Consider the following 14,808-nt stretch of genomic DNA (forward strand, 5'->3'; position numbering starts at 1 on the left):
AAAAAAAAAAAAAAATAAGATTACATCCTTGGTAACCCTATGGGGCAGTTCTATACTATCTTACAGGGTTCCTATGAATTGGAATCAATTCGAAGTCAATGGATTTAGTTTGGTTTGGTAATAAAAAATCTGGAGTCCCTGGGTTGTGCAAAGCATTAATGTGATCAGCTGCTAACCAAAAAGATGGAAGGTCAAGTCACTCAGAATGTCTCAGAAGAAAGTCCTAGTGATCTACTTCCAAAAAATCAGCCATTGAAAACTCTATGGAGCACAGTTCTACTCTGACACATATGGGGTCCCCCTGAGTTAGAGTTGACTTGAAAGCAATTTTTTTTTTTTGGTTTAATTGTCTCTGTTTATTATGAAATTATGGTATACTGTTTCAGAATTGTTTTAAGCATTACTGACAGGGTAAATCAGCAGACACATAGTAGTATGAGTAAATTAATGATATTTTTCTTTTTAAAGTAAAGGATGTTTTTATTATATAGCCATTTTTACTTCTCTAGTCTTTTTCTTCCAAAGGTTAATTATTCCTCACCATACATCGTTAAACGGAACAAATGGTATATAAAGTTATTTCCCAATTTTCTCTCTTGATTTTATCGTAATAAAATTCAATTGTAAAAGTTAGACTCTAAGTAATTTTCACGTATTTATTTCTTCTGTCTGATAAAATTATTATAGCCAGTGCTTACTACAATTGAAAAATAAAGCCATAAGACTTATTACTCATGCAGCAAAAGAAAATTTGAAGAGATTGGCCACGTGTAACTTGGCAATAACAAAACGTATGCTTTATAAACAGCTAAAAGGAAAACTTGTGATTATGATTAGAGTGTTTTAGATTTGATTAGGACTTTTGATCTGTTACCATCATCACGGGGTAGTGAGTGCAGAAACTTACATGAAAAAAGATCAACTAAGTGAGCTTAAGTTCTTCTGTGAGAGGGGACTCACTGTTTTTACAAAATCCCCATTCTATATCTAGTAACTGTTGCCTTTTTCCTGGTATCAGATTGAAATCTGCTTGTGGGTAACTTTCACAGGTGGAGAAATAAAGAACATTAATTCCCTAAGGCCAGACAGCAAACCAAAGGCAAAACAGAACAGGAACCCAAAGACGGGTGTCCAGTTGAAAGTGTTCTTTTCTTTCAGCCATTTATCTCTCTATGAGCTATAACCTAAGGATTTTGGTGGGCTAACAGTGACAGAGTCTCCAGTGTTGCAGATGGTTACTGTGCTCAGCTGCTAACTGAAAGGTTGGAGGTTCAAGGCAGAGGCACCTAAGAAGAAAGGCCTGGAGATCTACTTCCGAAAAGTCAGCCATTGGAAACCTTATGAAGCACAGTTCTATTCTCACACGTGAGGTCGCCATGGGTTGGAATCGACTGGATGGCAACTGGTAATCGTGACAGAGTGTTGCACTGTATGTGCGTTAAAAAACAAAAACAAAAAAAAACAAACCCGTTGCCGTTGAATCAATTCCATCTCGTAGCAGCCCTATATGCGTATGTGAACGGTGGGCAAAATAAACTCTCGTGGCAGAGAGTGTCACATTCAATTCAGATTACTCTGAGTGTAATTTTCTTTCAAGGAGTGATCAGTCTTCTAAACACAAGAACAAATACATATCAGATTTAATCCCTCTGCCCATAAACAACATGAAGGCACTCACCTTTGTCAAATGGCTCCAGCTCTGGCAAGAACTAATGAATTGCAGTAAATATCATACTTTTCAAACCATGTTTATCTTATTGCTCCTGAATATTCCTTTGGCAAGTGAAGAAAAATGTAATTTATGAAATATTCAGCCAAACGGCCACTGGGTGTAAATTCAGTTGTTTAGTTTTCCTTTAGTATTAGAGAACAGGGGCATATTTACACCAATTTTGTAAAAGAGCCATAAGAATATAAAATATAAGACGTTAAAATAGCTCGGAGACTCCATCTCAAAAATACCACACACACCACCACTAATGTTTTAGAAGCAACTTCCTGTCTTTGAAATTCAGCTATTTGGAGGCAGGGACAATTTGCTTAGCTTTGTGCCCTTATGGCATAGCATGACATCCTATCCACAGCTGATTCTCCACTCCTGTTTGTTGAGTGGTGTTCTTTCTTTCTGATATAAGGGTTTGGTCTATGCCAATTCAAATGAAGAGGAGAATTAGAACTTGATAAAACTTCATTGCAGCTTATGTAGTCTAAACACTAGAAAACACAGAACAACATCACAGCTGGGAATTTGAGGTTATTGAGCGAAATTTGCTACCACTGATTCTTAAAATGTCTGATCCGTGGAATTGGGAGCTTCCTCCTTAATGAGCTATCTAGAATTTCAGAGACAATGAGGCATAGGATAAGTAGTCTGAGGACCAATTTACAATATATTAATACTCAAGTAAAAATAGTGTATGTGGAACTACTTTCCAGACTGAAGCACGTTATTATTAAACATTATTACCTAATAATGACTTCATATTACAATATAAGGATTATATTGTTATTATTGTTGGTTTTGAAATTCCAGAATCTTTGATTTGGATTAAGGCGTCATCTCCAGAATGCCTTTGATATCTTCAGTCTTGCCTGTAAAATGGATAATACCTGTCCTGCTTATCACAGAGGTTCTTAAGAAAATTAGAGGTATCAAAGGGCATGAAAGACGTAAAAAAAAAAAAAAAAAACAAAAAAAAACCTAAATTCTCTAAAAGCATAGTGATAGTAACATTTATTGAAGTCTATGTGCTAGACACTTTTTACAAAATTTACACTTCACTTAACCCTCTCAGGATCTCTTCCACCCAGGTAACTATTCTTACGCCTATTTTTCAGATCAGGAAAATGAGGTTTGTTGTTGATTCTGACTCATGGTGACCCCATGTGTGCAAAGTGGAGCTATTCCATAGGGTTTTTAAGGCTGTGACCTTTTGGAAGCAGATCGCCAGGTCTGTCTTCTGAGTCACCTCTGGGTAGGTTCGAACTGCCAGTCTTTCAGCTAGTGGTTAAGTGCTTAACTGTTCCTACCACAGGCTAAGAACTTGCCTATGGAAGAAGTAATGCTGAGATTTGAACTCAGGCAATTGGACTCCAGAGCATGTCCTTTCTACCACTATTCTACAATACTAGAAACCTTTGAAGATTCATTTGCTTTTTTAATTAACTGTCCTTTGTGAAGTGGGGATCAGGATGGGTATATTTCTATAATGGTGTTTTAGTTATCTAGTACTGCTATAACAGAAATACCAAAAAGTGGATGGCTTTAACAAACAGAAGTTTATTCTCTCACAGTCCCGTAGGCTACAAGTCCAAATTCAGGGCATCAGCTCCAGGAGAATGCTTTCTCTGTTGGCTCTGGAGGAAAGTCCGTGTCATCAATCTTCCCTTGGTCTGGGAGATTCTCTGCGCAGGAACCTCAGGTCCAAAGGGCGCGCTGTGCTCCCCGTACTGCTTTCTTGGTGGTATGAGGTTCCCATGTGTCTCTCTTCCCTTCTCTCTTTTATATCTCAAAAGAGATTGACTTAAGACACTATCTAATTTTGTAGACCTCATCAATATAACTGCCACTAATCCATCTTATTACATCATAGGGATAGAGTTTACAACACACAGGGAAATCACATCAAATGACAAAATGGTACAATCATACAATACTGGGAATCATGACCTATCCAAGCTGACAGATATTTTGGGGGGACACAATTCAATCCATGACAAATGGTATCTCTAAAAATGAAAAAGCCCAGGTGCAGAATGCAGCAGTATTGGGTGAAGAATGCGGTGATTAAAAAAAGGTGGGGGGTGGAGTCCAAGAAAAATATAAGCCCCAAAACTTAACCTACTTCACAATACTTTCATAGATTTGCCCTTACAAAGCATCGTAGCCAAGTCTCTCCAGCGAACCAAGAGATGGATGACTGAAGGAGAGTCAGAGAGTGCCAAACTGACAGCTCTGAAGTCTTGTTTCTGGAACAGAGAATGTGTATTTATGCCCAGGTGGGAGTGGGGGACACCCACCCAGTGGGGGATTTCACTGAAACCTACAGGATTTTCAAGGGCTGAGGAGAGTCCCACTGGGGCCTTATTACGGCAGTTTCCTGGGTGGGAAATGTTCTGCAGATATACCTACATCCTCTCTTCTCAGTGTGGCCACAGAATTAACATCCCACAGGGGTTAATAGGACAAATACGCACATCTTCATTCAACTGTCACACACCAGTGCTCTGGGAGACCCCTGAAGCTTGAGAAAGTAAGACTAGTAGTAATAAAGGAAGTGCAGGTGCTTTCCGGTTACTCATTATGGTTAGAGAATGGTTGTGAGGGTTAATCAGTGTTTGGATCAGCGAGTTGCCATACCCAGGACACATGACAATGTATCTTCGATGACTATAACCTTCTGTTTCTCTTCTTTCTGTGTCTTTCCTTTCTTCAGACACTCTAAGCTCTCTGACTGCACCAGCCCCATCTGAGCTCTAGGGAAAGTCATTAACAAACTAACATTTATTGAGCACCTACTGTGTACCAGGCAGTGTTCTGAGACTAGGGAGAAAGACTAGATGCCTCCTCTTGGGAAGGTCAAGTTCTTTCAAAAAGATTCTTCAGGTGTTCTCTCTCCCAGGAGAATATGCATCTAAAGACATGGCCACAGGGGTGTGCTTGTTAGGAGGGTAGGACCAGAGGGGTTGCTTCCCACCAAACCAAAACCCAAACCCAAACCCACTGCCGGCGAGTCGATTCTAACTTATAGCGACCCTATAGGGCAGAGTAGAACTGCCCCATAGGGTTTCCGAGAAGCGTGTGGTGGATTTGAACTGCCGACCTTTAGGTTAGCAGCTGAGCTCTTAACCACTACGCCACCAGGGTTTCCACAGAGGTCTTCAAATGTCAACACATAGGCAACCATCTACTTTGCTTAGCCTTAAAGCTGACACTGGCCCCATATTGCATGCCAATGTGAAAGAATATAATGCAGGACGCAGTGTTTTGTTAAGTAGGATATCACAGAACTGGCTGATGGTTTTAGCTGGCACTTCCCAAATCATTCAGTGCCTCTGCTGATGACGATTTCTAATACGTGTTGTAATGAAGCCCAATCAATTTGTCCTACTGTAGTGGCTTGCATGTTGCTATGACTCTGAAAGCTATGCCATTGATATTTCAAACACCAGCAGGGTCATCCATAGTGACAGGTTTCAGTGGAGCTTCCAGATTAAGACAGACTAGGAAGAAAGGCCGGGCCATCTACTTCCAAAAATTAGCCAATGAAAAACCTATGGATCGCAACAGAATATTGTGACTCTCTTGCTTTGGGCACACCATCAGGAGGGATCAATCACTTGAGAATATTATGTTTGATGAACTAGAGGGCCAAGGAAGGGTACGGGAGATCCTCCTTATTATGGATTGGCGCAATAGCTGCAAGGATGAACTTGAACATGCTGGCGATTGTGAGGACAGTGTCGGATTGGGCAACATTTCCAGAAGTCACTGTGAGTTGGAGTCAACTCCACACAACAATAAATCTCAGAAAGTAGAGCACTGACTTGACTGCATTTATCAGTCACTTAAGAATACCTTATACCCAAATATGACTTTGTGTTAAAACCGCATTATTGGCTTTGGAAAAATGTCAAGTTCACAGATCTCTTAAGAAAAAACCCAAAATACTTGGAGAGGCTGTCCCAGATCTCTTCAGACTGGTGTCTTAGGGGCCAGGGCTGGACTTCCACCCACAGTGAGCTGGAGAACACTCTGGGTGTGACTCAGGATGAGAATGCTTAGAAGACTTTAATCAGATAGCTGGAGATAAAATGCAGGCCAGATGGCTGTGCAGCAACAGTAGAAGCAGAAAAATGACACAAATATAAGTCTACCCCCAAACCTCAGCCACCCTATCTAGAAGCCCCCCAAGTCAGTTCTTGCCTACTCACCCTATCTAAGCCCCACCTCCAGTCTCTTACACCACATGGCCCTGATTTACTGTTTTGTTTTTAGCTTTTATTATTATCTGAAATTGACTTGTTCTTTCATTTGTATTCATTTATTTGTTTACTTGGCTGCTTGCTGTCCGTCCCCACCCCACCCCAGATAACATTATCAGTCCCATAGGAGCCTTGAGGTGGGCTGCCAAGTTGGCCTCCTTATTCCCAGTTCCCTTAACAGTGTGAGCTAGCATACAAACCCAAACCAAACCAAGCCCGTTGCCGTGGAGTTGATTCAGACTCCTAGGAGCTTAATGAATGCATTTGGAAGTTTATTTCACAGCCTTGAGTGAGAACTTCGGGCAAAGGAGACTTTCAAATGATGGCCTGGGCGATGCTGCAGGGCATCCTAGCCACTAGACCCTTAATGAGCTTCTGACTGCTTCCCTCGGTGGAAAGGCAACTGGAGTTCTGCCCGAACCCATTCGCCAGCGCGGGAAAATAATTAAGAGGCCACATCAGCGAAGGCGGCCAGAACTCCAGCCCTGTGAGCAGCATCCAAGTGGGGATGAGGGAAGTGGGCAGCCTCGCCCAAACTCCGGGGCGACGGCCCTGCAGCCTCTCCGCCGCCTGCCCTTCCGCTGGGTGGCAGGGCAGCCCCGACCCGCCAGCTGAGCCGGGTGGGCGGCGCGGGCTGGAGCCGCCCCACGCGCGTCTCTGGCCCCGCTACAGATGCGCCTCTGCCGGGCCGGGGCCGCCTGCTAAGTTGGCCGCACGCGTCCCAGAGCGCAGAGTTTGGAAAGTCATCGGAAGCTGGAGTAAAGGCAAGGGGTGGGGGAGTGGGGGTGCAAGCGAGGAAAACCCGCCTCTGGAGAGTTGAGCGAGGAAGAGGGGCGGAAAGGCGCTGAGTTCCGCTTCCTGAGCGGCGGTGGGTACGGAGGTCGGCGTGGGGAAGGCCGGCGGGAGGCGCGCTCCGGGCCAGCGGTGCGGCCGGCGATGGCCGGCGAGCGGACCCGCAGGTTCACCCGGAGCCTGTTGAAACCCGGGCAGGCGGCCGAGCTCAGGCTCAGTGCCGCGTCCGCCGCCGCGGTGGCGGTCAGCAGCCGGCAGCAGCAACGGGTGAGTCGGCGCGTCCTCCGCGCCTCCCCGCGTGCTGCGGACGGCCAGGGGCCCGAGCTCCGGCTCCTGGAGCGCCCCGCGCACCGTTACCCTGCCATTCCCCTGTCCCTTCCCTCGCGTCCCCTCCGCCGCCGCCTCTGCCGGCGCCCCCAGCTCCACTTTTGCGAGGCAGCGCCACCGAGGCAGGAGTGGGGGCGCTTTTGGGGATGCGGGGCGCGCAGAGGGACAGCTGCGCGGGAGGCTGAAGAGGTTTGGGGATGGGGTTGGAGACAGGAATGAGTCCTCGAGTCACATTCGCGCTGGGTGGCAAGGATACCAGGGGCCAGGGGGAGGCGTGTCAACAGAATGGAACCCTTAAGGCCACAGGTCTGCGCGCTCCCTGAGTCTAGTGCGCCGGGAGGAGAGGATGGGTTCCAAGGTCCTCGCCCTGGAGAGAGCTGGGAACCCCAGGTTAACTCTGTCACAGGAATAAATGGACTTCGAGCGACCCTCCACCCTGGGGATATAAATCCACAAACCACTTTATGCTATTCCAGAAGGGGCTGGGGAAGACGTGGATCATTAAGTATCAGTAGTTTCTGGTATTTTTCTAAGCTGTTTCACTGGGTTCTCCCGCCAAGAACGCTTTGCTGGTTACTTCCTTATTGAAGCGCCTTCCAAGTGCTGGGTTATTTCCTCGGGAAATCCCAGGGGCAACAACCGTCCTATCTTTTTGATGCCCAAATCATATCCATGCCTCTCCAGAGGTTCATAAATTCCAGTAGGTGTCACACTCCAGAACAGAAGTGGCGGAAGGGTGGGGGGTGGGGGGCGGGTGGTAATCAGCCCTAGTGGGAAAGGGAAGCAATCAGAAATGGCCTTACAGCCAAGACCAGGGCACAGCCACTGCGCTCTTGGCCAGCCTTTGCTGGAGCGAAATTCGGGTTGTGTGTTTCATTTTCCTTTTTTGCCAGGAAATATGGTGAGGAATTAAACGGCTTCTTTTAAAAGTGTCAAAGTGTTACTGTTGCCAGTCACTGGGGAACAGGGAGCCAAGAGCTGCCAAGAGCCACTTCCCACAGCCAGGACTTCTCTCTGAAGCCAGAGGTCAGGAAGTTGAACACAACAGAAGCCAATTGCCTGGCAGAGGGAAGAGGCATCAGATGCCCCAGAGGGTGGGGCTGATTGCTGTGTGAAAGGAGTTGGTGGCCAGGGTGCCTTGTTTCCTGTGCCACTGGCTGCAGTTTGCAGTTACCCAGGCGTGATTCAGCTGTTACCCAACCCTCTACCAGAGGTTGCACGTGATTCTGATATGAGCGTGCACATTTTCAGGGCAGGAAGGACATACTGTCAAGTATACTTGGGAAAAGGCCAATTTGAGTAATAGAAGACATAATAAAATTGTCCGACATACATAGAAAATAATTGTACTTTTAAGTGATCATTCAAGATTATGGCTTTGACATCCCCTGCTGTTCGTGTTGCAGTAACATTATTTTGCAGTTTATTAATTTTAGCGAATCTCAATAATGATCCAAAAGAGAAGTGCAAAAGAAATAATTAGCATCCAATTGGAATAAGCAGCTTAAAATTGTGTTTTTTTAAATTTTTGTTCTGTTTTTAAGTGGGGTCTCCTAGAATTTTTGTAGCACTGGAATTTCTGTAAAGAATACTTATCCCAGATACCCCTCTACACAAACACACACACACACACACACCATTTTCTCTAAAATTCTGTCACATTTGAAATCCTAGGGTAGCTTGCCAAAATGAATGAGTTCAATGTCTTAAAAAGAGGGATGTGGTGAGTAGACCTTCATTAGCAAAAGTGTATGTACCTCCCTCCCTTCAGCACCTTGGCCAACACTCCTGAACTACCTTTTGCCAAGACATTTCATGAGACCTTACACATCTAGGCAGGCAGATTTGGCAGCTCTTTTGGCAGCAAGAAGACACGTGTTTTACATTCCATCCTGTTAGTTAACTCTTGAGGGGAAACAGGAAGGCAGTGAGTCCTGAGTTGGCTGCCTGACTCGGTGGGTGTCTGGGGGCAGAACATCCCTTTGGAACCTAAAATCTCAAAACTGGACTATGTGGCAGAGTTTAAGCCTAGCTCAAATTGATCAATCTCTTAAGCCTCTTTATATTCACTGTTTCAAGTCCTCAAGGCCTGATTGGTAGGAGAGGAAAAGAATAGGATGAAGGGGGAAAAATTACAGGCTGCCCACTTCCATGCAGGCTGGTAGAATTGTGTGTGTCTGTAGGAGCAAGCTGGCTATGCAAAGATATTTGAGAGAAACTACAAGGTCCTGCTGAGACAAATGACCTCACTGCTGAATTTGTGTGGTGGCCATGTCTGAAATACCTGTTATTTGGCTGACCACAACCCTCCAGAAGGTTACAGAGAGATTGCCATAGGGTTTGAACTCGACTGTATCCATTAAGGATGGACGAGGTTGTTGGCAGGTTAACAAGGTAGTTTTGGACTCTGGGAATGGAAGGTAGATAGCTAGGTAGATAGATAGATGATAGATAGATAGATAGATTAGATAGACGGATGTTGTTGTTCGGTGCCATGGAGTCGATTCTGATTCATAGCGACACCATGTGACAGAATAGAACTGCTCCATAGGTTTTTCTAGGCTGCAATCTTTATGGGAAGCAGAATTGGTGGTGCAGTGGTTAAAGTGCTCGATTGCTAACCAAAAGGTCAGCGGTTCGAACCCACCAGCTACTCCGTGGGAGAAAGATGTGGCAGTCTGCTCCTATAAAGATTTACAGCCTTGGAAACCCTCTGGGGAAGTTCTACTCTGTCGTACGGGGTCTCTATGAGTCGGAATTGACTCAATAGCAATGGGTTAATCTTTATGGGAGCAGGTTGCCAGATCTTCTCCTGCGGAGTAGCTGGATGGATTCCAACTGCACGTGGGGTTTTCAATGGCTCTGACCTTTTGGAAGTAGATCATTAGGCCTTTCTTCTGAGGCACCTCTGGGTGGATTTGAACCTCCTACCTTTCACTTAGTAGCCAAGAATGTTAACCATTTGTGCCCCCCAGGGACCCTATGGAACGTGATGTGGTGGGGCAGAGCAATAGAAGACTTTGGAAATAGGATGGATGAGAGTTGAAGTGGGGCCAGATGATGGGAGGGAAGGATAGAGGCCATTTTACCAAAGACCAAACAATCATTTGGTCAATTTTTGCCTAAAGTCTTCTTAGGCATTTCTGAGACAGAAACATACCACTTTATTTACAAGTATTCTTTAGCAAATGTATGCTGTTTACTCTAGTACTACCCAAACTCATTTTTGAATTGTATCAAATTTTGTTATTGACTTCTTTTGAAGAGGAAATATCCTGCCAGAAGTGATTGTACTTAACAGTAAGTTTTCTCTTCCCCCACCCACCCAGAAATGGTAAAGAGTAAAGGGAGGAAAGTATTTATTTAAGGAATCCCAAAAAGTCCATATTCTGTCTTTGATTTTTTCTAATTTCCTCTGTTCCCTTATAATACTACTTTTGATATTTTAGGGAGCCTTGAATAAGAAGCACAACCTTTGACCTACCAAAGATCTTTGATTGAGAAGCCATAAATATGTAAACATGTCTGCATGAGCATGAGGAATTCTTAGAAGGAAGAATTTCGTCCCCTCTGAACTTTGTGACATTTAAGTAGTTTAGAGTAGGAAGGGTTTTTAAAAAACATGAGTGGGGATCTAACAACTAGAATTTCTCAAAAGTCACATGTTAGAAGAGAAAAGATGAAGAACACGATATTGAATGAAAGTGAAACACTTGTTTTACTGTCAGTGCCCAAAGTTGAAAGCAGTATGCAAAATAAAGGCCTGTTTGCTTGGCATTCACAGAACAGTCTCTTTTTTTTTTGAGGTAGAGTTCTTCATAACAAGGGGGTTTATCCTTTAGTACAAATCCTGACTTTATGTTTTCATCTAAGGAAAATTCCTTGACCTCTTTGCTGGGTGAACAAGTCAACACAAACTTACCTAGTTTACAAGATCCAGTGTGAATGTTGTTGATTGTATTAGCTAATGTTTTTGACTCCTCAAGGGCATTGCAGAAGTAAGTTTGAAAGTAAATGGTAACAAGAGTGGGACCCAGAAAACTTCTAGAATGGTCAGAAAATGAAAGAAGGAGTCAACATGCATGGTTTTGGGCTCCCTTCTCTTCCACAACCATATGCTCTCAGGCCTAGCATAGATCAAGAGCGATAATAGTTGTATTATCATAAATTATTTGTTGAGAGCCTACAAAGTACATGGCACCATGCTAGGTGTTTTATATACAGTATTTCACTGAATTCTCAGAGCAATCCTCTTAGATAGTTATTGTTGTAAATCACAGAAGAGGCCATTTAGAGTCATTGGGTTAAATATCTTGCTCAATGTATGACATGGGTCCTCTTTTGCCTCTTGGATGGTAACTAGCAGAGAGAGGCCTGCCTTCTAGTTTTGTAGCTGCTTCCGGCAGCATCTCCAGATTGGAGGACATGGCAGATAGATACTGAGTGATTGATGCCCTCTACTGATCAGGTAGCTCTACCTAAGGAAAAAGAAATATCTCCTTCCCACTGGTGTTTCAGAGTACCTGTCAGGGATTGCTTTAGTGCTCCTCTGAGATGAACAAAGGCTATTGCAGGTAGCTTTAATAACAGATCTTCCAAAGGCAACTGGAAGCTCAGTTGTTAAGTCCATAAAACAACTTAGTCAGCCATTCCCAGTCCATCTAACCGTCCAGCTAGGCCTTGAGCAAATTGTGAAAGGTGGTGGGATTAAGCCTTCTCACTTCCACTTCTCTTCTAGGACTGTCTGCTTCTCCTCTCCAGTCTCTTCACCATGTGCCTGAAATTTCCAAATACATTAGGTGTCCTTGAGCACGTATTTCCATTTAACTGTATTGGGTTGGGATTCTTTCCTCACATTCTGTCTTACTCTAGGGAGATAATCTAAGTGTCTTACAAAGGTGGATGTAAGACATAGCAACTATATATATAGGTGTGTGTGTATATATATATATATATATATATATATATATATATATACACACACATATTTATATGTATACTAAGTGTTATGGATTGAATTGTAGCCCCCCCCAAAATGTGTATCAACTTGGCTAGGCCATGATTTCGAGTATTGTGTGACTGTCCACCAGTCTGTGATCTGATGTGATTATCCTGTGGGTTTCAAATCTTAACCTCCTAACATCTATGATGTTAACCAAAAAGGTTGGCAGTTCGAATCCAGCAGCTGTTCCTTGGAAAGTTTATGGGGCAGTTCCACTCTGTCCTATAGGGTCACCATAAGTTGGGATTGAATCAATGGCAAAGGATTTGGTTTATGATGTTAATGAGACAGGACTCAATCTACAGGATTAGGTTGTATCTTGAGTCAATCTCTTCTGAGATATAAAAGAGAGAATTGAGCAGAGAGGAGCGGAACCTCTTATCACCAAGAAAGAAGAGCCAGGAGAAGAGCATGTCCTTTGGACTCAGGGTCCCTGCGCTGAGAAACTCTTAGACCCAAGGGAAGATTATGACAAGGACCTTCCCCCAGAGCTGACAGGGAAAGAAACCCTTCCCCTGGAGCTGGCACCCTGAGTTCGGACTTCTAGCCTTCTAGACTGTGAGAGAATAAATTTCTGTTTGTCAAAGCATCCACTTGTGGTATTTCTCTTATAGCAGCACTAGATAACTAAGTAAGTAAGGGGCTAAAAGAGCAAATTGGGAAATTTAGATAAAATTGAGAGTAGATCAATGGAGTAGCATCAACAGATAAAACAGATAACATTAAGCTCTATATTCTTGCTGAAGGTACTTCCTGGTGGCCGTGTTATAGAGGAATACTCAATCAGCCATGAGGTTTAAGATGTTTGTAAGATAAAAGAAAATAATTTGCTCTAGAGATGTTGAGCTTTAACTTGTTCTGAGACCTGAGAGACAAAATTTTTCCTATGGTTTTTCATAAATGGCAGCAGATGCAGTGATAGACCTTTTCCACTCAGAGTGGACCAGCAGCATTAGCATCACCTGGGAGCTGGTTAGAATGCAGAATCAAAGACCACACCACACCTAAACCCATGGCCATTGAGTCAATTCCAACTCATGGCAATCCCACGTGTGTTAGAATAGAACTGCTCCATAGGATTTTCCAATGGCTGTACTCTTATGGAAGTAGATCACCAGGTCTTTCTTCCTCTGCACTGCTGGAAACAGTTCGCACCACCCAGAGACCTACACTACACCTACTGGATCAGAATCTGCATTTTAATAAGAACCCCATGTGATCTCTATGCATATTAAAGTTTGAGAAACACAAAAATAAACTACATCTTTAGCCATATTTTTACAGTATATGATCAGGTTGTACAAGGGGCCAATTCACTGTAGTTCATTGTGCAAATCTTTGAAAGATTCACTTGAGGCAGAGATAAAGTTTAGACCTATCAGAAATGAAAATGAAATTTAGTTCATTGCTAAATGACTTTAGGGAAACCCCTTGCTTATGGGCATTGTATTTTCTCCTCCATCTATTGTGGCAATTGCAGTGTGAACTTAAATTAAGCTTCTAGGTTGAGAAAAAATAGCTCCATATAGTACATGAAATAGTTACAGTATGAATCTCAAAAGCTCTCACCACAGATGACTGTTACCTCCTATACCAGAGAATTTTAAAACAGAATCACCCCAACTTCTGAAGGACAAGCAATAATGATGATTCCTTGATGCTTTATAAGGCTTATGTTGCTACCATAATTTAATGTATGCTTAACAAGTAATTGGTTGTGTCGGAAAACATGATGGGTAGAATTAGAAAATCATGAAGATGCTTTTCTCTCACAGTCATTGAGTCCCAGAAAAAAGAATTTCTCTTATTCTCATTTGAATGCCATTAGGGTGGGGTAACATGGAGTTAAACATCCGTGCCTCTTTGGATGTCTTTCACTACCCATCCTGAGCTGCTCTTTCCTTGGCTATCCAAGTTGGAATTCCATATATATATATAATCCTGTATGGCCAAATTATTAGGAGTTCCATAATGCGCTTCTAACAATTTGACCATAAAGGATTTTACTGAATGAGAGTTGGTGTAGGAAATGTCAGAGCCCATGAGTCTGGAAGCTAGAATTCCAAACCTGGATCTCTGACTCTTTGCTAAGTCCCTTCACTCTTTGGTGCCTTGGTTTCCTGACCTGTGAAATGAGGGGATCCTTGCATTTACCATTCTCTCTGCTCCAGAGTCCTCATGGCTTCTCCTCATCCCTCAGGGAGGTCCTCCTGGATCACCAACTCTGAGTGGTTCCTCCAGCCATTTCTCTGCTTCCACCCTCTGTGTACCATCACTCTGCTTTATTTTCTTCATAGCTCTTGTTGGGTGCCTTTGAGTCGATTCTGAGTCATAGCGACCCCATGAGACAGAGGAGAACTGCCCCATGGGGTTTTCATGACTGTTGGGATATACAGTTGCCCACCCAATTTTTGTGCCTCTCAGGTTCATTGTGAAGCTGCTTTCCCACTGATAGTGCATGCTGCCACAAAGCAGGTGCTTTCATGACTCTTTGAAACTGGAAAAAAAAAAAGAAACAAAAAAGATGTGTGCTTAAAGTTACTGTTCCTACAGGGTGTTGTATGAAGTGTGTGCATTTCTGGTAGGAGAAAGAAATTTTGTAAATTTTTCTTTGTGTCCCTCTGGACTCCAGGGGGCATCCAGGGTAGAATTAGTGGGACAAGGTGTGTCCCTTGGAACTTAAAACCTATTGCCATAGAGTT

At 43.5% G+C, this 14,808-nt stretch overlaps 1 protein-coding gene and 1 long non-coding RNA gene across 10 annotated transcripts in view; one reads left to right on the plus strand and one right to left on the minus strand.

Moving 5' to 3' along the window:
• The window catches only part of LOC111822268 (uncharacterized), a 148,343-nt gene extending 146,372 nt beyond the window's left edge, over positions 1–1,971 (minus strand). For all 3 annotated transcript variants that reach the window (XR_002825554.1, XR_002825553.1, XR_002825552.1), the window contains exon 1: positions 1,679–1,971. This is a non-coding gene — a long non-coding RNA (uncharacterized LOC111822268). The remainder of the gene's footprint in view (positions 1–1,678) is intronic.
• Positions 1,972–6,575: 4,604 nt separating this feature from the next.
• Positions 6,576–14,808, plus strand: part of DOCK10 (dedicator of cytokinesis 10) — a 301,945-nt gene continuing 293,712 nt past the window's right edge. For 2 of the 7 annotated variants that reach the window (XR_002825555.1, XM_023740111.1), the window contains exon 1: positions 6,582–7,044. Coding sequence is in view for 6 of the 7 variants with exons in the window: in XM_023740111.1 (XP_023595879.1) it covers positions 6,922–7,044 (123 nt within the window). In the remaining variant the exon portion in view is untranslated. Of the gene's footprint in view, positions 7,045–14,808 lie in introns of all 7 variants that reach the window. The other 5 variants (XM_023740106.1, XM_023740109.1, XM_004385836.3 and 2 more) reach the window with 5 other exon arrangements.

The sequence above is a fragment of the Trichechus manatus genome, unplaced genomic scaffold, assembly GCF_000243295.1.
Source record: "Trichechus manatus latirostris isolate Lorelei unplaced genomic scaffold, TriManLat1.0 scaffold00147, whole genome shotgun sequence".
In the NCBI taxonomy this organism is placed as follows: domain Eukaryota; kingdom Metazoa; phylum Chordata; class Mammalia; order Sirenia; family Trichechidae; genus Trichechus; species Trichechus manatus.